At 46.0% G+C, this 27,775-nt stretch overlaps 2 protein-coding genes across 2 annotated transcripts in view; both read right to left on the reverse strand.

The window, feature by feature from the left end:
* Nucleotides 1-27,775, reverse strand: part of LOC126038902 (M1-specific T cell receptor alpha chain-like) — a 198,391-nt gene that overhangs the window by 55,992 nt on the left and 114,624 nt on the right. The window lies entirely within an intron of this gene.
* Nucleotides 45-26,706, reverse strand: LOC126038955 (Ig heavy chain Mem5-like). The gene is made up of 7 exons (XM_049801415.1): nucleotides 26,615-26,706; nucleotides 26,000-26,312; nucleotides 7,959-8,014; nucleotides 2,468-2,752; nucleotides 1,785-1,847; nucleotides 1,324-1,443; nucleotides 45-691 (listed from the first exon to the last, which is right to left on the reverse strand). The coding sequence occupies exons 1-6, from the start codon at nucleotides 26,670-26,672 to the stop codon at nucleotides 1,325-1,327; spliced, it is 894 nt and encodes a 297-aa protein (XP_049657372.1). The 5' UTR covers nucleotides 26,673-26,706; the 3' UTR covers nucleotides 45-691; nucleotide 1,324.

Consider the following 27,775-nt stretch of genomic DNA (forward strand, 5'->3'; position numbering starts at 1 on the left):
AGAATTAAAAAAACACAGAACAAAACACAGCATTTTGACTTAGTAAAACTTTATTTTGGTCACTACTGGAGTAATCTAAAATGCATGTGCCATATGCTTTGCAGAAGAAATACAGGTTTAACAAAGAAATGTTTTTATGGCTGAACATTATCTGGTTGAATTGAATCATTTCAGATCTAACATAGGTCTTCTCATCTACAATAGCAAATTATTGTTATTAAAGCTATCTAAAAAAACATTAAAGCTATAAATAGCATCTATGGTCCCTGAAGTCTCTCAGCAGTAGTACATCAATCCAGACAGTAATGCAACATGCCTGTAAAAGGTGTTCTAAACAGGTCATACATCTACAGTGAGGATTGGATTTTTCAAAACTACTGAACCAGGTTGGATGCTTCTATGCAAAGGCTAGAAGAGTGGGGAGATGAATCTCTACTAAGCAGGGGGTTGAGGAAAAAATACACTCTCCTCAGTTCACAGAGAAAAAGAAATAGCAAAAGAAGTTACAACTCTTCAAATAAACTAGCTAGGCAGGATTCTACAATATAAAATTCTTAAGGGGAAGGTGCTGTGTTGTATTCTGGATGGTTACTGTCAGCAGATAGGACATCGGCTGTTCAACCCATTGTGCTGCTGGTACACACTCTCTCCTGCTGTTCTTCAGATTGCTGTTGTCTTGCTTCCCCACTGCCTGGAAGAGCAAATGTGTTTTAAACTTTATTTAATGCAACTGGGCCTATGTGCCACTGTTTGATAGATGTCAGGTCAAGACAGGTAGACTCACAAAACTTAGGCTGGACTATCTTTTGTGCCTCTTTGGATATCTTAATTTAAAAATCCTCCCCCCTCCTCTCTTTTCTCCCACTACTTCACATGTTTGTGTTTTGGGGGCCTTGCTTTTGACTCCTTATTTGTCTTGATTTTTCTCTAAGCTTTGTGCTCTATTACTTGAAATAATCAATGAGATATCTCTTAGGCACTTCTGGTAATACCTGAGTTGCTCTGGCAAAGCAAGTTTCCTGCAAAGAAAATCTGGGGACCAGCCACCAAGAACTGAGCTTTGGATAGAGAAAGGGACTGTTTTCGTTGTGACTTGGGAGGGAGGGTGGGCGTTTTTTTAGTTGGTTTTAGGGGTTGGTTTGTTTGGGGGTTTTTTGTGGTTGGCATTTTTTTCCCCAGAAACTTGCAAGAGTTATTTAAAGGAAACAGGAGCAAATGAACAGGTATCGTTGCTTGTGGAGTTAGAGGAGTATACAAAGACAGGCAGGCTTTCCTGGCATGTGCTTCTAGTATTGCTACAGACCAAGCTATGTTCTTCCTTACCTCAGAAAAGAAACAACTTGATACTCATGAGTGTATTGAAGGCGATACTTTTTGCCAGCAGGACTCTCAAACCCAACACAGTCATAGACAGCATGTTCGCTTTCTCCACTTTGGTATCTGCTTAGTGATAGAGAAAAGATGGCAGAGGTCATGGTCTAGATTTGGATATTGTGATATTTGGCAGAAAGTGGAAAAAACCACAGGTAATAGTTTCAGGGAAAGAAACAACAGCAAAGGAAAAGATGATAGGGAAACATGGCAACAACAGGGAAGGAGAATATCTGTCTAGTTTGGATTTTGCTTCCTGTTGCTTATCTGTTACTAAACCAGCTACCTTGAAAAAGCAGGCTGTGTTTGATGAATATGTTGTATTCTGATTCCTTTACCCCTGAGAAAACACATTTCTATGCATTTCTCCCCAACACAGTAATGTAACTTCATAATCTATTTAGGCAACTAACCTTGTGCAGAGGTGTCTGTGGTGTTGCAAACCTTCCCTGTTACTGGTTCTTCAGGCTCCTTTTCTGTAGCATGATAAAGCAAATGCATTATAAACTATATCCAAATTTTAAAAATGATTAAACAAAATGTTCATATGACCTTTGCCATAGGAACACGTGTGCAGTATGGTCTCAGGCTCAGATAACTGGTCACTAATTCTAACATTAATTTGAGGAGAAGATTTCTCCATGAAATTGCAGGAAGCAAAAGAATTACTGAGTTGTTTCATTTTTGCTATTTGAATGAGCATCATGATGACAAAAACAATCCCCCAAAATATAACTGGTTTAGGAAAAAAAACCAACCACACCACCACTTTAACTTTTTGTTGGTTTTAGAAAGGCTATTTCAGGCTGTGCTCTAAGAGATTTGCTGCTATGTGGTGAAGTATTTAGCCATAGGTAAATGTGCATTTTAAAAAAGATTGTGTTGTCTTTTCCCACAAAAAAGTAACTCCAAGTTGTTAAACAATTAAGATTATTTCAGATGCTTTTAAACATCTTTCAGCTCTACCTGCTTAAGTACCAGATGTCTTTCCCATTTTTGCTGGTTACCCAAGGCAATGCTCAATAGCAGGTGAAATAGCAAGCACTAGAAGACACTGCCTCCAGAAATAAGTTGCAGTTGTACCACAAAATTGTACCTGGCAATGTTGTGTTGGCTGTAGTAGTCATGCTGTTGAATTGGGCTGTGCAGGTCACCTCTGTGTCCTTTGTCACATTGACCACCTTAATAGTATCATATAACCCCACTGATGTCAAAATGGGTGTGCTCTGTTCATACACAACCTCATTAGAGGACATCTCCAAGCTGATGGTCTTTGTATTGACATTCCTTGCCAAACAAGCTGCTTTCCCAATGCTGCCATCTCCTTCCAGATTCTTTGATTTCATCACAATGACTTGTGGGTTAGAACTTTTTTGAATGTCTGTAAAAAAAAAGCATTGTTTGGGCATGATTTGATTTTATTGCAAGCTTGCCTGAGTGCTAAGTCACCTAGAATTCATATATACTCCAGCTGTGACTAATTCCTAGCATCATCAATGACTAATTGCCTTTTTTATCATTATTTCTTACTGCTGCTTCCAAAAGATCAGATCAAAGGCAGAAAGGGTGTATGAGAGTATTTTTTTAATAAGTGCTTTAATTCCACAGGATTCTAAGTTTCCTTTTGTCAAAGCTCGTCCCTATATGTGAATTCTCTATTTTGTAAATAAGAGACCTGCAAATGAGAACTTTTATGTATGCCACTCCAAAAGTCAAATCATTCTGCTTTCTCAACAATTTAATTCCTAAAAATAACACTTCTATCAAGGACTGTCTTACATATTCATGAGGCATGAAGGAATAACTGTTTTTCCTTTACTTTCCCTCCCCTCCCCCAAATCTTCTTCTGATGTGGCTAAAAAGGTCTAACCATTGCAAGAATGGTAGGGCAAAGAGAAGACAGTTTGTTGCATCACTGTTGTGCGAGGTTACTCCAACGAATTACATTAGCTGCAGAAATTAAGTACTGCTGCTGGAGTGGGGGCAAGGTTGATCTTTTCGATAACAAATGCTCAGACACAAGATGGATTTTTGTCTCTAAGATAGAAGAGTAGGAGAGAAGCAATCAGAAGGCTATGAATTGCATATCTCCACTTCTCCAGGAGTTTCTGATAAGGTCAAGAACTTTAAATTGTGGGGGAGATCTTCCCCAGTAGACATTGCACATGGTGTAAGACATTCCAACCCAGTCTGGAGACAATGAAAAGAGAATAGCATTGGTACTTGGTTCAACAGAAATTCTTGTGCCTATTCCAAAATCGTGACCTTTCTCATCCATGTGCTGTACCATATTGTTAGTCCCACAACTCCACAGGCAGTTAGAAGTATAACACAGGATTTGTATAATAAACTGATTTGAAGCGAAGAACACCCCAAGGCCTGTGAACTTTTGATGTCCATGGACAACTCTTCTTACAATCTTCCTTCAACTACTGTAATAACCTTCAGTGATAGTCCTTCAGTGTTAATATACCAACAAACATCGACACATGAAAAACGTGCCCAAGAGCTAGAGTTTTGAAAGAACCTAAAAGATGCTGACAAGTATTCACAGGATTTGGGATCCTTTCTCTCTCATGCATCTTTCAGAAGAGTTACTCTGAAACTTTTAGCTATATTTTTTTTCAGTTTTGAAAGAATTTCAGAGTTGAATTCCCAATTCTAAGCAACATACATAAATGACAAAGGCTTGAGAACTGCAAAAGCCTGAATTTCAACTGTATAGCAGCAGCCCTCTTTGGGAATTTCTTATAAGACATGCAAGTAATGAAATAAGATTGCTTAAACTTGAAGGGGATGTCTTTTAAGGAAACAGTTGGTCTCAAAATAATTTAGTAGCCCACAAATCATTCTGATATCATGTTTTCTTTAAAAATAAAATATCTTTGCCCTCAGGTCATAGGTGAAGAAACTGGGGTGATTCCACATACCAGTGTCAGGACAAGATTAGCAACATGAATTAACATAAAAACATGAACTGATGGGAATCATTTAGCATGCATCCTTACCAAAAAGTTCTCAGCTTATGAAATGCTATGAGACATATCAAAAAAGATTTACATGTCCAATTTGACAGAAGCATCCTGATGGGTCTTTTTGCTAAAGAAAGCTGCATTAGGCTTTGAATTTTGCATGTCATCTGCCTTGCAGTCTGGTCAAGAGATCCCTCGGGTCTAACATTTTGTTCATCACAGGGTATTTTTTCAAGGTTTGATCAAGGGGCTCTGATTTTACTCTCTTTCCCCACCATCCATACCCCAATACTGAGGTACTGAAGTGGAAGTCAAGTAGTACTCTGTCATAACTTCATGGGTTGGGTCTACTAATAAAACAAGCACAATTCCATGGTTGTCAACACCTACAGCAAACAGATACCAAACAGGAATCAAACATTCATTGACTTCATTTGACCTATTCAGTTTAACCCAAACTCTGAACAATTTAGTGACATTAAACTAGTACAGAAATATTGCATAAGATTCCATTTAATGCTTTTGTACATTATCCTTCCCTCCTGTCAGTGCTGTCTTTCTAACTCTGACAGAATAGACAGTCTTAGAAACTTAAATGTCAACCTCCACAGAAAATTTATTTCCCTTTAGACTGTCCAAGCATGACTCTAAAACCTAGCAATTACTATGAAAATTATTAAGATTCCTGAGTAAGTGGATAGATGTTAGGTCCCAAAGAAATTTAACATATAGCAACAGGACTTGTCCTTGTGGAGTCTAGATTCTTTGGCAACTCCTGGGAAGTGGGATCAGCATGTTTTTTATATTTAAATTGTCTAATTACATATAAAAATGTTATACATAGAAAGCCTGAAGTCTAATTAGTGACTTTAAAGCATGGGGGAGTGGCTACCTGAATTTTAGGAGGAAGAAAAGGAAAAAAAGTGAAAATCCAAAGAATAACAACTCAGAAAAGGTTCATGCATAAAGAATACCTACTTGGCACCACAGTCAGTTGAGTCCCATTGCCAAAGACAAAACCAACAGTAACACACAGTTAAAACATGTAAATCAAAAAGGGCTCATTTTGCTATTCTTTCTACATACATTTCCTTTCCAGGTGCTGTAACATGGTTTTGCCACAGCCTGTTAGTCCTGTGCATTCGTTGTTATCTGAGAAGATCTTTAAAGGCTTTTCATGTTTTCTGATCTCCAGTATTTTCAAACAACCAGCATACTAGCAAGCTGCTTCTCTGGTGTAACTCACTGGCTAAGATCTTCAGCAAGAACAAATGTACGCAGTGCAACTGTAGTTAATAAAGCAGAATTATTTCTTTATCAGACCCCAGAAGCCTCAACTGAGTCCCACTATTTTGCATTACCTAAAAATACAGCCATGAATTTCTACCACTGCTTACTTTTGAGAGGGATTTGTATATTACATTCTGGCAGTGGCATTTAATTAACACAAAAAGTTGTGCTTCTTTTCCCTTTAATCTTACAAAGTCATGGGACGAGCTATATATTCCATAATGTTATAGGCCTTAGTATTCTTAATGAAAGTTTTATCTAGAATAAACCAAACCAAACCAATCCCCTTATCTGTCTTTAACTGAGCCCTCAAGAGAATATGCTTTGAATATCTTATAGTGACTACTAATGCATGTTTTTCTACGTCATTTTCATCTTGAGGATTCTCAAAAGATTTGGGTAATAAAGTATGTCTTTTCTTAGCATCTTAAAATGCATTTTAGTATCTCCCAAACAACAAAAGAGTCAGGTTGCCCAATTTCTGGAAATTTTGGCTTCAACTTATTATTTCAACAGACACTGCCTGATTTAGATGCTTAAGGCCTTTACCTTTTACTGTGAAACATAATCCTAAAGTCTTTGTGCAGCTTTGAAAATTTCATACTATCCTTAGCTAGAAAAAGACAAATCATTGAACAGCATGGAAACTTCACGCAACTGAAGTTTCATGTAATTTTGCATCAGGATATCAGAGAGGATAGATAGGCAGGAAAAGCAGGGAAAGAATGATTTAAAGCATTTCAGGGTAGAGGAGAAGACAAGGCTAATACCTTTTTTTTGTGTGTGAAATTAATTGTTCTCTAACCCAAGTTCTGGGAAACTCAGTGAAGATGTTTTAGAAATTTGAGTAATGTACTGTAAAAGTTTCCTTAAACCAAGAATACCTTGTTGCAGTCAATAAGCCCACATGCTACCTTCAGCTGATGAGAAGAAACAAATATTTTCTTGTCAGCAGAAGAACCAACACACTAAACTTTTTTAAAAAGACATAAAAACCCCTTTACGTGAGAAACAAGAGTATCATATCAGCATTTCTGTAAAGGTCTGAAATGGCAATACCATTGCTCAGGCTTCCACCTGCCAGCTCCTAGACTGTGTTTTGTTGGTTGTTTTTTTTCTTGTCAGATTCTACTATTCTCTATGGGATATTTTACCTCTTTTTTTTTTGTTTTTTTTTTTGTTTTTTTGACAAGTATCATCTTCAAATCAATGTAGACTGATGTTAAAATAATGGAATATGGCAGTTTCTTCTGGTCCTAAATTTACAACTGAGGATTTGCTGGTTGGAAAGAACAGATCTTTCTTCAGAATGGTAAATTTGTATTCCTTTACCCCTTTGGAATTGGAATTGGACTTAAATTGTTCCAAAATAGACTTTTAATCCCATGTAAGGTATTCTACAGACCTGGACAGATATTAGGCAGCACTGAAGGAAGCCCCATGCCCTTCTGAAATGAGAGCAGGTTGGTTTAGGTATATAAAACTACATGGGACACTTTTGCAGCACTTTTAAGACATGCAGACCTCTGAAAGCATCATAACAACTCTAAAGGTATGCACCTGGATGTTTAGGATAACAAAGATCAACCTAACAAACTCCCCCGCTACCCCAACATTCACACTCCCACAGAAAAGCTTGGGGTGACAGTGACCTTTTTTTGTACATCATGAAGTTCCAAATAAAAATAGGAAGGACTAAGGCTTTTTGTAATCCCTACTCACCATATCTGCATTTTCAAAGCCTAGGCAACTTGGTAGCCAGTTTTAATTCATTTTAAGCGGTCTTGGATATGATGCAGTTGAGAAAATTTAAGCCCAAGGACATTTAACCTCCTTCCTCCTCTGTCTCCATGCCAGTGGTGACACTATGAGTGTGGTGCCAGTGTCAAAAACTAACTTCTCATACCAGCGAGCTAAAGATCTGTCACAAAACTCTCCACTGTCAGGTCTTCACTAAGGTGTGTGTTCCTGCTCAAAATGAGGCAGTGAAAATCCACTGGAGGATAGGACACTTCACAGTAAATTTGGGCCAGCGTGCTAACCAGACTGAGAATAAATTACAATGTGTTAAACTTAAGTAGTGCACACCAGGTGTTTGGGGATCATGGCATAATGGTGATATACAGAGGTAGCCCAGTTGTTCCTGTGAAGCCTTCCTAAGTGGATACAAGCTGAGGATTCAGCTTGAAACCCTGGCCAGAGAGAGTGCACTCTAGGGATTATTGCAGCAGAAAATTCTTACAGTGAACCCAAACCATTAGATTACTCTGTCCTCCCCCGCCTTAATTTTAGCATAAGTTTTAGAAATAAAATAATGGTACTTACTTGGTTCAACTGTGAGAGTGGTCCCACTTCCAAATACAAGCTTATCAGTGCTCACACTGTTAATACTTATTCCAATAAGTAACTCTTTGCTCATGGTATTCAGAAGGGTTGTAAAAACAGGAGATCAAAAGCCAGATATTTTTCCTAATTATCCACATGTGCAACTCTATGAGGGTATACAGAGACACATTGTTTTCCAAAACTGGAAAGTGAAAAACAATAATTGAATAGTTCAATGATTTCAAATAGCTTGACTGAGTACAGAATTCCCAAGTTAACCCTTTCTTCCATCTTTTAGAAACCTTGTGAGCTCCACATGTCCAGGGTAAATAGAAATACAAAAATAATGTTGCCTTTATCTCCTTAATCATTTCAGCCACCCATCTCCTTTCTTCCTTGAAATATATTGCCTTTTTTCCTTCTTTGGGTTTTTGTACAGGGCCATATGTTGTATATATCATTGTGGTTCTCCAGCCAGCTCCACAGTGATATATTTCATTACAAAAACTGTCTCTTCCTTCTTTTTCACTACACAGAATTTTGGATTATACAGGCAGTCACATGACTTCTCCAGTGGTTTCTGACCCAACATACCACATGAAGGAACATGATATGGTTTTCAAAGAACAGTCTAAAATAATAACAAAAAGGTTGAATTAAAAGTGAAAACTTCAGGATTACATTACACCTCTGAAAAGTGTCATGGAATTAAACTGGAAAGAAAGCAGGAAAAAAATATCAGTATTTTTAGTGCTATCTCAAAGCATTTATGAAAATTATTCTGGCCCGCAGGAAGCTGTCTACTTTTTCACCTTGAATTTGGTTTCAGTGCTCAGGAGAATGAGGAATGTGCCTCATCTGGGCTCTTAGAGTTGGTGTCTGAGGGTCATCTGGTGCCTTAGAAAGTCTTTATGCTGTTTTAAGTAAGATGAGAAAGCAGGCAAAATGATTGTTCTTTGTTAGGCAGAGGCACTGTACCTATGGAAGTGGCTACTAAAGAGTAAAAGAGTTGTTGCAGATTGATCAAATACTTCATGATAATCAATTTCTACATCATTAGCACTATCTGGACCTCGACAGCAAGAGACAGACTCAGTCCCTGAGACTCTGCAGCTTCAAGAGCTCACTCCTCCCTTTTCTAACAAAGGAGAGGCAAGTTGAATCTATGCCCATCAGGATGGGAAATGGAGGTTCCCATGAACACAAAGGCTGGGAGCTTGTGACTTCTGGCACCAAGAGGAAGGCTCTTGCTTCACCTGAAGATTTGCTACTACAGAACAGATTCAGTGCTGTCATAGCAAATCAGGAGCTGGGAGCTTTGTCATATGAGGTGTCTGAGCCCATTGACCATGAGCAGGAGCACCAGAAAAAGTGGTGAGTATTAGTAATGGAAGGCTGCCTGCTGCAAGGAACAGAAGCCTCCTCTGACAGCTGGACCTGTGACCTAGGGAGGTTTACTCCTTGCCATGGACTTGGATTGGGGACGTTGTTAAAAGACTTGCAAAACTTATTTCACCTACAGACTATTACTCCCTGCTGGTCTTCCATGTGGGCATTAATGATACTGCCAGAGGAGTCCTGGAAAGTAGCAAGCAGGCTCTGGGGATGACGGTCAAGGGCACATGGGCCCAAGTGGGTTTTGATTTGATCCTGCTGGTGAGTGGAAGGGTGGTGAGGAGGAGTGGCTGGATCCTGCTGGTCAACAGTTGGTTGCACAGCTGTCATTGGCAAAAGGGACTTGATTTCTATGAGCATGGGACCCTTTCTGAGGATTGAGGACTGTTTGGAAGAGATGGGATCCACCTAACTAAATGAGACAAAAACATCATTGCCAACAGGCTGGCCAACCTGATAAGAAGAGCTTTAAACTAGGAACAACAGTGGAGGAAGAGGATGATTAACAATCGAGTGAGAAAGTGGTGGGAAGGGTTGGTACAAAACATATGAGGACTGATATGAACAGGACAGGCTTCATAATTTAAAAAAAAGGGCTGAAAGGGGTGCACTTCAAGTGTGTGTACATAAATAAGGAAGTATCTATGGGCAAAAAGAAAGCCCTCATACAGTTTCTGGGAAATTAGCATGGCTGGGTCCCCTTTAAAGTGCCTGTGCACAAATACATGCAGTATGGGGAACAAACATGAGAAATTAGAGCTCTTCTAGTAGTTGTAGAGCTATGATCTCATTGACAACATAGAGGCATGGTGGGATAGCTCACATGACCCAAGAACTGAAATGCATGGTGAAGTGCAGGTTAGCATACATTGCCTGGGTTCTTCTCCAACATGGCTCAGTTTTTCCTCTGCAGCCTGCTTGCAGAGCTATGGGATCATGGACGTCCAGTGGGGTAGCTTACAGAAGTACTGTAGTGGATGAAGCCAGGCTGTTTAGGAAACACAGGCTGGGAAGGCAAGGAGGGGGGATTGCCATTTTTGTGAGAGAACAGCTGGAATACATGCTTTGGGATGTGCGATGAGCCAGCTGATAGCGTAAGTGTCAGGATTAGAGGGCAGATCAGCATGGGTGACACTGTGGTGGGTGGCTACTACAGATCACCTGATCAGGAAAAAGTAGACAAAGTCTTCTTCAGACAATTGGAAGAAGCCTCACGTTCACTGGCCCTGGTCCTCATGGGGTACTTGAACCATGCCAAATGCCTGTTGGCAGGACAACACAGCAGGGCACAAGCAATCAAGCAGTTTTCTGGAGTGTACTGATGAAAACTCCCTGACACAAATGGCTGATAAGCTGGACCTGGCAAATGAGGAAGAACTGATGGTGGATGTGAAGGTGAGGAGCAGCCTTGACTGCCGTGATCATGCAGTATTTGAGCTCAGGATCCAGAGAGGAAGGAGCAATGTAAAAAGCAGGACTGGAGCCCCAGACCTCAGGAGAGCAGAATTTGGGCTCTTCAGGGATCTGCTTGGAAGAATCCCATGGGTCATGGTCCTGCACAGAGGAGGAGTCTAGGAGAGCTGCTTGATTTTCAGACATCACCTCCTTCAAGGTCAAGAATGGTTCATCCTGACAAAGCAGTAAGTCAAGCAAAGGTGGCAGAAGGCCAAAATGTGAACAAGGCGTTCCTGAATAAACTCATAAATGGTAAATACAGAGGAACCACATGTGATTCAAAGTCCTTGTTCTGATGTCTAGTAGCTGGGACATTACTAGCGGGAAGTATCCTTTCTAGTCTCCCGTTCGTGTTCTTCACTCATCTGCTTCTGGTTACTGTTGGATATGAAGTTAAAAGGAGCTTACCAAGAAAGTGGGAACAAATCTTACCTCCTCTGTGCTTTGAGACAAAGAGAACATAATGCTAAGCTTAAATGGAAACATCTAAATACAGTAGGTTAATCCTGATCTGCTCAACTTGAGCTGACAGTCAGAAGTCTAAAATGATGTGCTTACAAGATCCAAGATCTGATGGTGAATGTTGAGGAAACTGGTCTTGCATAGGAAGGTCTTTTGGCTGTCTGAGTCATTCTGGGAATCAAATTTGTGTATGTGCATAGAGTTGTCTGAGGAAAAAGAGACTATGCAGGGCACCATGTTTCTGCCTTCAAGAGAATTCAGTGAGACAATTTTTGTGTAGTGGTTCAGTCTTTTTCAGTCACTGTGGTACGTAGTCCCCACAGTGATAGGCAGTTCTACAAAAACGTTTGCTTTTTTCAGTGCCAGATGATGTCTCCTGTTTCATGTCCTTTGAAGAGCTGGGTTTTGTTTTCCTCTACACTGTTCCACTTCTGAACAATCTAATACTGTTCCAAAGAGGTTGCTGTACACTAAAAATAACATTATCAGCATTGCTTTTTTTGGCAGATAGGGTTGTATTATTCTCTCACTAAAATATTGCCCATACTTGTCAAAACGAAATATTGTTCCTTTTGAGTTGTTAGAGCTGTTCTCACTTAAAGGACCCAATTACTGGTTTGTCTTTTGACCAACATCAAAAGAGTTAGGGTGAAATATTTTAAAGAGTATCTGGGGACCAGCTGCCCCAGTCTTACTAATTTTCAATTTAGTTTCATTCTACGTTTCCTAACTGTTTCTGGACCTTGAAGTATTTATGTTCTCAAAGCCTATTTTCATGCCAAAAAAAAAAAAAAAAAAAAAAATCAGTCCATGTTTATGAATTGTTCAAAAGTTATTTTGGTTTAGCTGATGGTGGCTTAATGGACTCCGTTTGCCTTGATGTGCTGAAGTTGCTTATTTACTCTGGTATTTGATTTTTAATATTCCTTGTTGAGTGCCGTTTTTATAAGCATGTTGGGAATTTCTTCCTGATTATATGCACCATTTTTTTCTCAGTTTCCATGATCTTGTGAACTAGATTATTTGACCACTGAGTTGGCTATGCTTTGGACTTTTGATTTATTTATATGTGCCTTTAGCTGAGTTTGAAGGTGGAGAACATATAGTTGAACATATAGTTATGGTTAACTGAAGTTGCCTTTTAATTTGATTTTTATCTTGCTTTAAGGATTTTGATTAATGGTTCACTGGAATTGCGGAGCAGTTTCTGAATCCTCAAACTCAGTTCTAGAACACAAAAGGAAACAGCATTATTTCATCCTGTTCACAAATCTCTGGTTCCATGCTGTATTACTCAGTATGTTTATTTGCGTTATTGTTGTTATCAAGTACAAAGGTGTATTTCTCTTTTTTAATCACTGTTTGTAGTACCAATGCTGCTATATTTTCCATTGTTAACATGGGCATGTTCATCTGCTGTTCCTTTTATTGTGTCAAATTGTTTTCTCCTCCTTATTGCCTCACTCCTCCAGGAAAGTTGTCGAATTGTCTGATGTGATACTTTCAGTCTCTTGAACTGTTGGTAGGGCAAAAAGAACAAAAAATCTCTAAATACCTCCTGTGACTGGCCTTGGTACATACAGGTGTCTCTCCCACACCCTCCACTTGCTGCCAAATCTTCCCAGAGCAGTGAGACCGCACCCTGCTTGGCACTGAGTTAGATGCAGTTAAACAGTCTTTTTCCATTTGGGTGGCCACAGAAACACACCTGTCTTCACAGCCTCCCGCAAGCCACATGCTTGGATTTGTTCTGTTTAAAAGTTGAGTTCCGTCTTTGTTTTTTTCTCTGTCCTGGTGCACCCTCCTCCAAAAAATTGCAGGAGGCGCTCCAATACTGCCAGAGATATGTTAGAGAGAATGTTTAGGCTGTGTTCCACAAGACTGAAGACCTCTCCTTGAATTCTGCTTCAGAGGAAATCAGAAGAGAGGGAGCCCTGCTTTCATCCAGAAAAGTGTCCTAGGCAGATGAAGACACATTTTGGAGGGGAACTAGCCAGTGTTTTGTGCATGCATGGTTGTTTGAATTCCTTCTGCCCTTGCTGAAGGGTCTACCCTGCTTCTTTCCAGAAGAAACTATCCTGGCCCTTCCAGTGTCACTATTCTTGACTCCCTCAAAATCTCCATTTGTATTTTAACACAATTTCCTTTTTCTGGGAACAGCTCACTCTGAGTCTAGCTCCCAGCATGTCCACCTGATTTCATCACACATTTGTAAGAGGCTCTGTCCATGGCTTTTATTGGCAAGGAGAGCTGGATCTGCGATACATCTGTCAAGATGGTGACTTTTCTCTTAAAGGATGCAGTGGGCATTATATTCTTCTCTGGACAGAACCATCCCATTCAACCATTCTTCCAAGGCAGAAATGTTACTGGTCATGGATTCCCTGGAGACACTATAGGTGATCTTAGGAAACTAGATATTTAAGACCAAACAGTAAGTCACAACCTTCACTATGGAGAGGACAGCTAAAAGCAGTGCTTTAAAAAGAGATCTATAATATCTGCTTGGCGAAGTCCCTGAGTTGCTGACACCTACAAGAAAGGAGGGTGGTAACAGAAGAAATGAAGTAGTATTTGCTTTGTATTTATAGCCTTTGCAAGACATCTGACATTGGCCTGACAGGCAGTCTGCTGTGTTGAATGGCTCTTAGATTAATCCACTGCAGCAATTCTTCCCTAGAACCAAATATGGTAATCAGGGCAAAGTTTGGGGATAACTGACCTCCCACATATCTGTATCTCTTGTATAGGATGCCTAGGGCAATGTGTGCATGTACATAAGCATATAGGTGCATTTCCATATGGAGACATATGCAAATGGACTTGCATGAAAACTACACTTCCAAATAAAGAGATGAATGGTCAGTCCTCAGAATAAGAAAATGTGTGTTTATTCACATGAAGCTAAATCTAGGAGTGCAGAGAAGAAATTTTTCAACATATCCTGGGAAGAATCAGCTTGGCAGTACAGTTCCCCTCTGTGCAGTGCCATTCTTCTCAGATACCATTGATTGACTATTGTTATGTGCTGCTGCAACATTACTCTGAGACTCCCTGAACAATATGAGGTATCCAAATGCAATTGAGTTCAGCCTTTCCATGTTAAAATTTTAGTTCCTTCAATGCTCATTGTGCTTATTCCAAAATAAAAAACAGTCTTTCTCTCTTTCTGTCTGTGGGAGAGACTGAGAGGAAAGGAAGAAGGTATCAGCATGTTCGTGGCTTTTGTGTGTGCTTGAGAAAGAGTCTGCTGCTGCTGCTGCAGCACCATTGTGCTGCTTTCCAGGAAAATCAGACCAGACTAGTCTTGAGAAGTCTAGCAAGAGCCTTGACTTCAGCCAACCACAAAAGACCTGGCTGAATTTAACCAGCCTCCTTCCAGTTCTGCCTGGGCCCTGTCTGTGTTTCAAGGACTGTGGCCTTTTCCAGCTCTATGGTGCTGCAGAAATAGGTGGCCATGTCTGCAACTGGTGGCGAGAGCACTTCCAGTGACAGCTGGTTCCTGGAGGGATTTGAAGAGATGGTGACTCAGGTCTGGAAGGATGAAGCAATGTGCTGGAGTCCCGTGAAAGGATACTGCAACACTATATGCTGCCAGCAGTCTGCCAGATCCAGTCGCAAGCGTAGTTGCTGTCAGTGATGGGTACACCAGAGATGTGGCACGTAAGCATGAGAGACTCTGAGACCTTCCCTACTGTGGGGTCTGTGGCCTCTGTCTGCACCTGAGAAAGGGCATCTGCAACCCCAGGAGACACAGGTGAACAGGCAGGAACAGCTCAAGCAATTGCTTAATCTACCACTTCCCTGGGCTTCTGCTTGTGATCTCTAGGATTCATCAGCTGCAAACACAGATGCTCACAAGCTCTTGCTCCTGTTATAGTCTCAGATTTGGGAGACAAGCATGCAAAAAGAACCAACAACTCAGAACTTGACCGTGGGAAAAGGAAGACAGACTGGCTGGAAAGTAGCTTTGCTTTCCAATGCAGAGTCATAGACCCCTCCTCTGTCCAGGACCATAACCCATGGGATTCTTCCAAGCAGATCCCTGATGAGCACAAATTCTGCTCTCCTGAAGTCCAGGGGTTCTGTCCCACCGGCATGCATTTGGCATGGTTCAAGTACCCCATGAGGACCAGGGCCAGTGAACGTGAGGCTTCTTCCAATTGTCTGAAGAAGACTTTGTCTACTTTTTCCTTATCAGGTGATCTGTAGTAGCCACCCACCACAGTGTCACCCATGCTGATCTGCCCTCTAATCCTGACACTTACGCTATCAGCTGGCTCATCGTACATCTCAAAGCAGAGCTCCATGAATTCCAGCTGTTCTCTCACAGAAAGGGCAATTCCCCTTCCTCACCTTCCCAGCCTGTGTTTCCTAAACAGCCTGGCTTCATCCACTACTGTACTTCTGTAAGCTACCCCACCACATCGCCATGATCCCATAGCTCTGCAACCAGGCCACAGAGGAAAAACTGAGCCATGTTGGAGAGGAACCCAGGCAATGTGCACTAACCTGCAGTTCACCATACAGCCTCTGAAGTTCCCAGAATAGAATCAGAGAATCATAGAACAGCCCTGGTTGGAAGGGATGTCAAAAGATCATCTGGTCTTTTGTAGGAAAGAGCTTACGAGCTTACCTTGCACCCTGTCTATTTGCATCTTGAAAACCTCCAGTAATGGAGATTCTATCACACCTCTGGGGAGGTTGGTCCAGTGAATGATTGTTCTCACTGTAAAAAGTTTCTTTCTTATATCAAGATGAACCTCTCCCAGTGCAACTTGGACCCATTGCCCCTTGTCTTCTCCATGTGGCTCCTTGTGAATGAAGAGCCTCTGTCCTCTATAGCCACTCTTTAATTACTTGAAAACTGTCATGAGGTTCCCCCTAAGTCTTTTCTTCTCCAGGGAGAAAAGACTTAACTCCTTCAGTGTCTCTTCATAGGACAGATTCTCCAGCCCTTTGATCATCTTTGTGGCCCTTCTTTGGACCCTCTCCAGTCTGTCTGTGTCTGACAAATTGTGAGGACCAGAACTGGACACAGTACTCCAAGTCCAGCCTGAAAAGCACTGAGTGGGATGATCATATCTGTGTCTCTGCTAGTAATGCCCCTGCAGATGCAGCCCAGGATCTGACTTGCCTTTGCTGCTGTAGCAGTGCACTGCTGGCTCAGTTTCAGCTTGTTGTGCACCAGGACCCCCAGGTGCCCTCCAGCAAGGCTGCTCCCCAGCCACACAGATCTAAGCCTGTACTGGGCCCTTTAGTTATTTCATCCCAGGTGCAGGACTTTGCATTTCTCTTTGTTAAGCTTCATACTTTTCTTGCTAGGCCACTCTTCCAGCTTGTCCAGGGCATGCTGTACAATGTCTCTCCCTTCTGATGCATCTGCCTCACCACCCAGTCTTGTGTCATCAGGAAACTTGGTGTGGGTGCTTTCAAACCCACCATCCAGATAATTTATGAAGATATGAAACAGCATGAGGCCCAGTATCAATCTTGGGGAACCCCACTTGTGACGGGCTGCCAGGCTGACTAAAACCATTGATCACCACATGCTAAGTGCAGCCTGTTAGCCAATTTCCTACCCATCTCACAGGGCACCCTTCCATCTTGCCAGTTTGTCCAGCAGAAGGATGTGGGAAAGTGTTGAACACTTTGCTGAAGTCCAGGTAAACAACATCCACTGCTTTTATCCTCATGTTGACAGAAAACGATATTTTGCTGTAGAAGGTGATCAGGTTAGTCTGGCGTGATGTGCCTTGGCCTTCCTGACCCCATCCCTACGCAACCAGGCAACATGCTTACACTCTTTCCAGGATACCTGTCCCTGCTTCCACTGCCTTTGCATTTCTTTCTTGCCCTTTAGTTTGACCAGCAGGTCTTGACTCAGCCATGCTGGTGTCTTGCCTTCTGTCCCAGGTTCAGCTGAGATAGAGTTAATTTTCACAGGAACCTGGGAAGGGGCACAGCTAGGACAGCTGACCTGAAATAGCCAAGGAGCTATTCCATACCATGTGCCATCATGCTCAGTATATAAATGGGTAGCGGGCTGGGAGGGAGCTCTTGGCTTTCGGTGGGGGAAGTGGCGGAGCGTCGGATTCTGGGTGGTGAGCAGTTGCACTGTGCATCACTCGTTTTGTATATTCTTTTATTAGTACCGTTGTTGTTGTTGTAACTTCTCTTTTGGTGATGGGTTAACCCTGGCTGAACACCAGGTGCCCACCAAAGCCGTTCTATCACTCCCCCATCCTCAGCTGGACAGGGGAGAGATAATATAACAAAAGGCTTGCGGGTCGAGATAAGGACAGGAGAGATCATTCACTAATTACCGTCATGGGCAAAACAGACTTAGTTTGGGAAAATTAACTCAATTTATTACAAATCAACCAGAGCAAGGTAATGAGAAATAAAACGAAATCTCAGAACACCTTCCCACCACCCCTCCCTTTTTCCCAGGCACAACTACACTCCCCAATTTCACCACCAAGCCCCCCCAGTGGCACAGGGGGACAGGGATGGGGTTTATGGTCATCACACGTTATTTTCTGCCGCTTCACCTCCTCAGGGCGAGGGCTGATCACACTCTTCCCCTGCTCCAGCGTGGGGTCCCACCCATGGGAGACAGTCCTCCACAAACTCCTCCAACGTGGGCCATTCCCACGGGCTGCAGTTCTTCACGAACTGCTCCAGCATGGGTCCATTCCACGGTGTGCAGTCCTTCAGGAGCACACTGCTCCAGCATGAGTCTCCCACGGGTTCACAAGTCCTGCCAGAAAACCTGCTCCATGGGCTCCTCTCTCCACAGATCTGCAGGTCCTGCCAGGAACCTGCTCCAGCATGGGGTTCCCACGGGGTCACAGCCTCCTTCGGGAACCCACCTGCTCCAGCGTGGGGTCCTCCACAGGCTACAGGTGGATATCTGCTCCACCGTGGACCTCCCTGGACTGCAGGGGGACAGCCTGCCTCACGAGCGTCTTCACCATGGGCTGCAGGGGAATCTTCACTCTGGCGCCTGAAGGATCTCCTTCCCCTCCTTCTTCACTGACCTTGGTGTCCACAGGCTTGTTTCTCTTACATGTTCTCACTCCTCACTCCGGCGGCAGTTTCTCTCCGTCCCAACTTTTTTCCTTCTTAAAAATGTTATCACAGAGGCGTTACCACTATCACTGATTGGCTCGGCCTTGGCCGGCGGCGGGTCCGTCTTAGAGCCGGCTGGTATGGGCTCGCTCTCTCTCGAACACAGGGGAAGCTTCCAGCAGCTTCTTACAGAAGCCACCCCTGTAACCCCCCCCCCCGCTACCAAAACCTTGCCAGACAAAACCAATATATGTCCCAGTTAATTGTCTTTATCTCAACCCATGAGGTTCCATTTTTTTTCTTTTCTCCTTTCTGATTCTCCTCCCCATCCCACTGGAGGGGTTGGGGAGGAGTGAGCGAGCGGCTGCGTGGTCCTTTGTTACCGCCTGGGCTCAAACCACAACAGTCCTTTTTGGCACCCAACATGGGGCCTGAAGGGTTGAGATAACGACAGATCTGGCCAGAGTGTGTTAAAACAAATTCGTTATACACATTTCTTATATTAGTTAAATAGTCGCTAGTCACAGCGTTGATTCATTTGTTCACATGGTGGCATTGTGTAAGTTCTTATATGCACTGTGTATTCCCTGTGGTTACGTTTATCACCTCTGGGAGGGGGATCAGGATTATCATTTTGCTATACTGGGTAATGTCGACTTATGAAATGATTACATCACTGGTCATGAGGTTAAGCTGGTATCTCTATGCGGCAGTGATATCAGTTCCATACTTTGGGTGCCTTCTATCGGAAGTTATTGGTAAGTGCACCCAGTCCATGGGGAAGTCGGGGGGATACTTCCCCCTGTTCATTCATCTCACTTTTCTCCTTCCAGCTAATTACAACAGCTTTTGAGAATTTTGAATATCCTTGGGATGTGCAAGCCAGCATGCTGTTAGTGCTATGTTTCAGGTCTTGTTTAGGGGTACAAAAAAGTTTTTTAAGAATACCACCCAGAGACCTGCCCCAAGGCTGGATATTCATGAGTGGCACGGCATGTGGGAGGATATGGGCAGGTATCTAGAGAAATTCTCACCTCCAGTGGCTTGGAACTTCACTCCTGAACAACTACAGAACCCTCATGAAGTGGTAGAATATTTGAAAGGAAAATGCTGTGGCTATTCCCGAGATGAACAACTTACCGCACTGTGCTGGGCCCTGGCCAGCATCTATCAAACACTGCTTGATATTAGGCAGCACCCTCAGGGGGAAGAGAGGGAAAACAGAGTGACAGGCACTGTGGCTACCCCAAGCCCGGCGACGGGCACTGCAGCTGAACCAGAGAACCAACTGTGCCAGTATGAGTCACCCCTATACAAAATAAGAAACACACAAAGAAATCAGATCGTTTAGTGAGGGATGAAGGTGAACCAGGGTCATCACAAGAATAGGAGGAAGAGGTGAAATAATCATCTGATCTCTATCCCTGAGTTGTGCAACATGCAAAAAGATTTTGGCTGCCACCCAGGTGAACACATTGTTACCTGGCTGCTCTGATGCTGGGATAAGGGAGCCAGTAGCTTGGAATTAGAGGGTAGGGAAGCCAAGCAGCTGGGATCCCTGTCTAGGGAAGGGGGCATTGACAAGGTGACTGGCACAAAAACACAAGTCCTCAGCCTCTGGAGTCAACTTCTGTCAGGTGTGAAGGAAAGGTACCCCTTCAAGGATGATGTTCCATGTCACCAAGGCAAGTAGACCACCATGGAGAGAAGTAATGAGGGAATTAGCTATGCTGGAGGTGATTTATAATGATCCAGAAAATGCACAGTCACCCACAGATCCAGATGAAGTCCAATGCACACAACCCATGTGGCAGAAGTTTCTTTGAAGTGCACCACCAACCTATGCCAACTCATTGGCAGTGATGTCCTGGAAAGAAGGCTGTGGACAAACAGTGGATGAACTGGCTGTTCAGCTCCAACAATACGAAGGATGTCTCTCTTCCTCCCTACGGGCCTGCGTCTCGGCTGTAGAGGAATTGTCCCGGGAGTTCCAGCAATTCAAAGTGGATATGTCCTCCCCGCCTGTACAGGCCTGCATCGCAGCTATTAGGAGTAGGTGTTCCTCTGCCCAAGAGAGAGGAGGTAAAAAGTACATACAACGGGCTAATCTGTGGTTTTACCTGCGTGACCATGGAGAGGACGTGAGGAAATGGGAGGGAGAACCTACCTCAGTCCTAGATGCACAGGTACATGAGTTGTGAGAAAAAGTGTCCTGGTTTCAGCTGGGATAGAGTTAACTGTCTTCCTAGTAGCTGGTACAGTGCTATGTTTTGAGTTCAGCATGTGAAGAATGTTGATAACACTGATGTTTTCAGTTGGTGCTCAGTACTGTTTAGACTACAGTCAAGGATTTTTCAGCTTCTCATGCCTAGCCAGGGCACGAGAAGCTGGCGCAGGACACAACCAGGACACCTGACCCAAACTGGCCAACGGTGTATTCCATACCATGCGATGTCCCATCCAGTATAGGAACTGGCAAGTGGGGGGGCAGGGAATCGCCACTCGGGGACTGGCGGGGTGTCGGTCGGCGGGTGGTGAGCAATTGCCCTGCACATCATTTGTACATTCCAATCCTTTTATTACTACTGTTGTCATTTTATTAGTGTTATCATAATCATTATTAGTTTCTTCTTTTCTGTTCTATTAAACTGTTCTTATCTCAACCCACGAGTTTTACTTCTTTTTCCTGATTTTCTCCCCCATCCCACTGGATGGGGGGGAGTGAGTGAGCAGCTGCGTGGTGCTTAGTTGCTGGCTGGGGTTAAACCACGACAAAAAGCAATCAGAAAAGAGGATTCTACTTGGAAAAATGCCACTCCAGTTTCCCGTGAGCAGTCCCCCAGATGCAGTAGATGGGCTGATCTCATTTCTGATCCTCTTGAAGGGACTTCTGATTCACGTTTGCGAAAAGTGAGTAATGGATACTCTAACCAGGATTAGAGGGGCCCAGCCTCCAGCCAGGTGGAGAAAAGGGACAACCAGGTCTACTGCATGGTGTGGATTCGATGGCCTGGCACATCAGACCCACAGGAATATAAGGCTCTAGTGAACACTGGTGCACAATGTACCCTAATGCCATCAAGTTATAAAGGGGCCAAACCCATCTGTATCTCTGGTGTGACGGGGGATCCCAAGAGCTTAACTGTATTGGAAGATGAAGTGAGTCTAACTGGGAATGAGTGGCATAAAGACCCCATTGTGACTGGCCCAGAGGCCCCGTGCATCCTTGGCATAGACTATCTCAGGAGGGGCTATTTCAAGGAACTGAAGGGGTACCATTGGGCCTTTGGTATAGCTGCATTGGAGACGGAGGAAATTGAACAGCAGGCCACCTTGCCTGGCCTCTCTGAGGACCCTTCAGTTGCGGGGTTGCTGAGGGTTGAAGAACAACAGGTGCCAATTGCTACAACAACAGTGCACTAGAAGCAATATCGCACCAACCAAGACTCCCTGATTCCCATCCATAAGCTGATTTGCTGATTGGAGAGCGAAGGAGTGATCAGCAAGACTCGCTCACCCTTTAACACTCCCATATGGCCCGTGCAGAAATCTAATGGGGAGCAGAGACTAACAGTAGGGCTGAATGAAGTCACGCCACCACTGAGTGCTACTGTGCCAGATATGTTAGAACTTCAGTACAAACTGGACTCAAAGGCAGCCAAGTGGTATGCCACAATTGACATTGCTAATGCGTTTTCTCAATCCCTCTGGCAGTGGAGTGCAGGTCACAGTTTGCTTTCCCTTGGAGGGGAATCCAGTACACCTGGAATCGACTGCCCCAGGGGTGGAAACACAGCCCCACCATTTGCCATGGACTGATCCAGGCTGCACTGGAAAAAGGTGAAGCTCCAGAACACCTGCAATACATTGATGACATCATTGTATGCGGCAACATGGCAGAAGAAGTCTTTGAGAAGAGGAAGAAAATAATCCAAATCCTTTTGAAGACTGGTTTTGCCATAAAACAAAGTAAGGTCAAGGGACCTTGTCACATCCCAGAGTTGGAGTGACTCAGGTTCGTGGATTTCCTTTGCAGAATTAAGGTGAAACAACAGCAGGGGAGTTCAAACAACAACCAGCATTTATTCAACCTAGCTAACCTTGCCCATGTACAAGTGAACTTGTCAATATGAACCTTGCAACATGTTGTTAAGCTGCTGTTTGAAAAGAGGAGGTAGGTGTAGAAAAAGAAATGAAAAAAGGAACATGAAATTTATCAGAAGGAGAGCCCTCCCGTTGAATCATGAGGTTCAGAGCAGAACCCCTTGCTTTCTGGACTCCTTCTCAAAGAGGAGCTCAGGGGCAGCTAGATCCACTCCTAGTCTCAGACTTGGTCAACGGTTTATGTTTAAAAGGATGAGGTGTAGGGACTGTGGAAAAGAGAGAAGGAAAAGAGGGGGGCGGGGGGGGGGAGAGAGAGAGAAGGAAAGAAGGAAAGAAGGAAAGAAGGAAAGAAGGAAAGGGTTTTACCAGTCCTGGGTCCAGCATTGGTCCAGCCAGTATAGAGATCCAGTTCCAGAGGGTGCGCACTGAGAACTTGTTCTCCCTTCTTTTGTAGTGTGTTAGTCGATGGTCTCAACATGCACAGTCCCATTCCCAGGGTTCTCTGGAATCGGTAGGTGAGCTTTGGAGGGAGGGGGTTCATTGCAGAATTGCCTTTCTTTTTCTGCTGGCATGACCGCTTAAGATAGAAGCACAGTCCCATCTTCCGTGGGGCCTCCTCCTCCAGGCACATACGCTGTGCTCCTTCTCCTGGTCACTTAAGATAAGGAATTGTGGCTTTGGAGAAGTGCGTTCCCATCCTCCGTGGGGCCCTCTCCTTTGGCTGCATTGTCCTGTTCACAAAACTCCAGCATTTTTACAGAGGCCGTTTTCTCCACCAAAGTTCTTTAACGAATGTTTGAGACATTGACTATAATTTGTCAGACCGTCACAGACCTGCATGAGAGATCCAGTTTTTAGGAATAAAATGGCAAGACAGGAGTTACCAGATCCCCATGGATGTGATCAACAAAATAGCAGCTATGTCTCCACCAACTAATAAAAAGGAAACAGAGGCCTTCTTAGGTGTTGTGGGCTTTTGGAGAGTGCATATTCCAAATTACAGTCTAATTGTAAGCTCTTTCTATCAAGTTACCCAGAAGAAGAAGAAGTTTAAATGGGGCCCTGAACAACAACAAGCCTTTGAACAAATTAAGAGGGAGACTGTTCATGCAGTAGCCCTTGGACCAGTCCGGGCAGGACAAGATGTTAAAAATGTGCTCTACACTGTAGCCAGGGAGAATGGCCCTACCTGGAGCCTCTGGCAAAATGCACCTGGGGAGACTCGAGGCCGACCCCTGGGGTTTTGCAGTCGAGGATATCGAGGATCCGAGGCCTGCCATACTCCAACTGAAAAAGAGATATTGGCAGCATATGAAGGAGTTCGAGCTGCCTCAGAAGTGGTTGGTACTGAAACATAGCTCCTCTTAGCACCCTGACTGCCTGTGCTGGGCTAGTATGTCAGGCCAGCAGACAGACACTTCAGTGCCTCTGAGCAGAGAGTCACCCACTGCCAGCACTCAGCACTTCCTTTGGTAGCTGCTGGTGCCATTTCTCCCCGTGAATCTGGGTCACTGGTTTTCTCCTCTGCCACGGGTGTCTGTTGCTGGCTGGTATGTTGGAGGAAGAGGAGTAAAGTGATATCCTGTTCCCATGGGTCACCAGAGACCATGGCGGCTCTTTCTCCAAGGTGCTGTCTGTTTGCTGTTGACTCCATCACCCTCTCACACAGCCAGTTCCTTGACATGTTGCTCCAAGGCCACCTGGCAAGTGACTCCTGCAGTGTAGAAGAAATAGCCATGATCATTCTAATGAGCAAAGGTAAGAACAATGCTAACGGGGCATTGTGATGACACTGGCCTAGTGGGAGGACTAAATCATTATCTTTGAACCCAGCTGACAAAGATGGGCTGAGGAATAGAGCTGGTACCAGGAATCAGGGCTCATGAGGAGGGAGACACCATGTGCCCCTCCCTCCTTTTCTCTGTCATACAGGGAACTATTTCTGATTTTCCCATTCAAAGCAGGAAGGTTTTGCACCTGGGGGACAAATCCCTTTGTCTTTGCCAAGCTGGGAGGGTGAGGAAGCCACCCTCCTGTCCCTGAAACTACTCTGAATGACCACAGGAGGGACAAGGACCTCTCACAGGCAAGTAGGCCTTGGGCCCTATGCTGCCATCCTAAGACCTTGTCTTTGCAAGGTGGGTTGCAGTGCCCCATGAGCAGTGTGTCTGCTCCAGGTGTAATACATTAGGCCCCAAGATATGGGAGGAGCAGGTAGGTGCCCTGCTTGTCCCCACACTGCAGAGGAGACAGGCTGGAGAGATGTGCCTAACTCACAGCTAGAAGAGGAGGAGGCCTCTTCCCACTGTGCTCTGCAGGGATGTTTGATGACATCGAGAGGCAGAGGCAGGGCAGGCTGCAAGCAGGCAGCACAGCTGCACAGAGCCATGCAGAGCACAGGGGCATGCTTAGTTCCTGGAGGGCATCACCCCTTCCTTCCACTTACCTAGGATGAAGAATAAGCCCATGCACATGGCGGTCCATATGGCCAGGCCCAATCTGCTTCACCTCTCTGCAGCTTCTCTCTGCCTGCAGAACAGCTCTGCCCATGTTTTCCCTGTCTGTGCCTCTGTCACTGTAGCCAGTCCTAGTTGCTCCTAGTTGCACCTTTGGTCTATGATAACAGTGAAGGCGAGAGGTGGGGCTGGAGGAGCAGAAGAAGTTGAAGCTGTTGGTGCACTCCCAGGTGTCTCCCACACTGCAGGGTGCAATCACAGAGCCTTTGTTTGGCAGGAAAACCTCTGATGGGCAAAAGGTGATGTGTTGCTGTAGGGCCACCCCAATCTTCCTCTTCAAAAAGGATTGGAGAGTGCTGCAGGGACTTAGGAACTGGCCCTAATGGTGGCAGGTTGTTCTCCCATTGGCCCCACATCCCTTGGTGTTGCTGAGCTGCTGCTCCTGGATGGGACCCTCTGACCCCAGCTACACTTGGACAGGGCACCCCTATGCAAACTTGCTCCCCACTCTGCTCCCTCCGCTCTGGCCCAGCACCCTACTCCTAAACACACTCCCTCATAATAATACTTATACACCTGTTTCTTCCTGGTCATGGGCCTCAGAGACAGCCCAAGCAGCAAACGTCGTACCAGGGTCTGGGCAGGTGAGAACTGGGTTGTCCTTGGCACTGAAGACCTGGGGCAGATGTGTAAGCTCAAGCCCCCCAGCTTATCCCCCAAAACTCCTCTGCACTGGTTATGATTTCACCTCCAACCCCATCACCCATGGGCCACTTGGACAGAGGAAGTAGAGGAGCTGGGAATTATGGTAAGAAGCTGAGCAAGGAAGGAAAGTGGAAGGTATCAGGGAAGGTGTTTCCAGGTTTTTTGTTGCCCACAATCCTACTATATTTTAATTTCCCATAAGTTAAAATTCCTACAGCGTGCATGAAAGGCCAGGAACTCCTGCGGCGCAGAGTGATGGAACCTCACTGCCAGGAAACCCCCCTGAGGCCCCCACCCCAAGCAGCCCCTTGCCCAACAGTTCTGACATTGTGGGCCGGGCCCCAGCAGGTTTGTGTTCAAGCTCAGCTGGATTTCCTGTCCCTGTGCGACAGCGTGTTAACAGCGCAGAAGTAGCGGGCAGAGTCCCGAGGCTGCAGGTCCCGCAGGGACAGATACAACTCGGACCAGGAACTGTCCCAGAATACAGTAGCTCGACCCTCCACTGACTGCGCGAATTCAATGACTGAGTAATCAGAGCTCTTGTAGGACACCCACTCGAGACTGCCGCCGGCCGACTGACGGTACCACCAAACTGTGGAATTCCCGAAGTTGAATCCGGATCCCCGGCAGGAGAGGCGCACGGTGTCCCCGGGCGCTCGCAGCCCTCCGCCGTCCTCCACCAGCCTCAGCTGCGCCCACAGCCCTGCGGACGGAGAGCGCAGGCAGCCGGGCAGGGCGCGCCCACGGCCCGAGGACGCTCACCCGCCGCCCCGGCACAGCCCCAGCCGCCCCGGGGCTGAGCCGCGCCTGCTCCCGACACCTGCGCCCCGACCCGCTGCCCGAAAGCCCTCTCCCCCGCACTCTCCGCCGCCCGCTCCCCGCCTCCCCGCTAAGGAAGGCCAGCGCCAGGCGACAGCGCGCCCGGCGCCGGAGCGGCCGCGGCCCCGGGCAGCCCCAGCCCCGGGCCCAGCCCCGGGCTCGCTGCCCGCCCCGCCCGGCTCTCACCTGCCGGCCCCGCGGCCAAGGCCAAGGCCAGGAGCCACGGCCCCAGCCCGGGCGCCATCGTGCCCTGCCGCGCCGGGGCCGGCCGGGGCTGAAGGGCCCGGCGGGAGCCGCAGAGGAGCCGAGCGGAGCCGCGCTCGGGCCCGGGCCCGGGCTCGGGCTCGGGCTCGGGCTCGGGCCGGCTTCTGCGCGCCCCGCCGGCTCGGCCCCTCGCCGGGGCAGCGCCGACGCCTCTGCCCGCCCCCAACAGACCCGGCCCCCCGGGGCCGCGGCCCCTCGGCGGCAGGAGAAGGGGCGGCGCGGGGAGGGCCGCGGGGCAGGGGCGTCGGCAGAGGAGGAGCGCGGCGCCCCGGGAGGCGAAGGCTCCTGCCCCTCGGCTCCCAGCGCGGCTCCGGCGCTGGCCCGGCGAAGCCGAGCCCTGCCGAAGGCTGCCGGCCCGCAGCGTCCCCTCGCAGGACGCTCCCCGTGCCCCGCACCCCCAGCCCGCCCTGGCCTCGCTCCCGTCCAGTCCCCGCCCGCGGGGACCGAGACACGCGGAGGGCTGTGCTGCCACCCGCAGGGACCGAGACAGCCCGGAGAAGTGGGCTGACAGGACCACCCTCCGCTTCCACGCGGGCTGCGCCTGGGGAGGAGCGACCCCGCGCACCAGGGCAGGCTGGGGGCTGCTCCGATGGAAACCGCCTTCGCAGAAAAGGACCCAAGCGGTCTGCTGGACGACACCTGCACCATGACACAGCCGTGAGCCCTTGCGGCAGAGATGGCTAGGGGTCTGCTGGGCTGCACCAGGAGGAGTGTTTCAGGGAGGTGATCCTTCCCCTCTACTCGGCACTGGCGAGGTCACGCCTGGAGTACTAGCTCCATTTCTTGGCTCCCCACTGCAGGAGAGACTTGGGCGTACGGGATAGAGGCCAGTGGAGGGCCATGAAGGTGATGATGGGACTGGAGCAGCTCTTACATGAGGAAAAGCTTTGCCAGCAGGTCGGGGAGGTGAACCTTCCCGTCATCCAGGTGGTGTCAGCCCTGATGCATGTTCTTATCTTCATACAGCTCCAGGGACTGGGTGACTGTTACGTTGCTAATGGAGCTGTTGTTACTGTTTCACCTCTCACTCAGCCTAGAAGGATAACCTGAAACTAGACATGGAAGAAGGATGAGATACTTCTG

This window comes from Accipiter gentilis, chromosome 5, assembly GCF_929443795.1.
Source record: "Accipiter gentilis chromosome 5, bAccGen1.1, whole genome shotgun sequence".
Taxonomy (NCBI): Eukaryota; Metazoa; Chordata; class Aves; order Accipitriformes; family Accipitridae; genus Astur; species Astur gentilis.

Coding starts and splice junctions, on each gene's coding strand:
- LOC126038955 (XM_049801415.1), bottom strand. CDS start 26,672: ATGGCGCCCGGGCTGGGGCCGTGGCTCCTGGCCTTGGCCTTGGCCGCG. Junction 26,313..26,614: donor CTTGGCCGCGGGGCCGGCAG/GTGAGAGCCGGG, acceptor CTCCGTCCGCAG/GGCTGTGGGCGCAGCTGAGG. Junction 8,015..25,999: donor TTCTGCGCTGTTAACACGCT/GTCGCACAGGGA, acceptor AAGTATTAACAG/TGTGAGCACTGATAAGCTTG.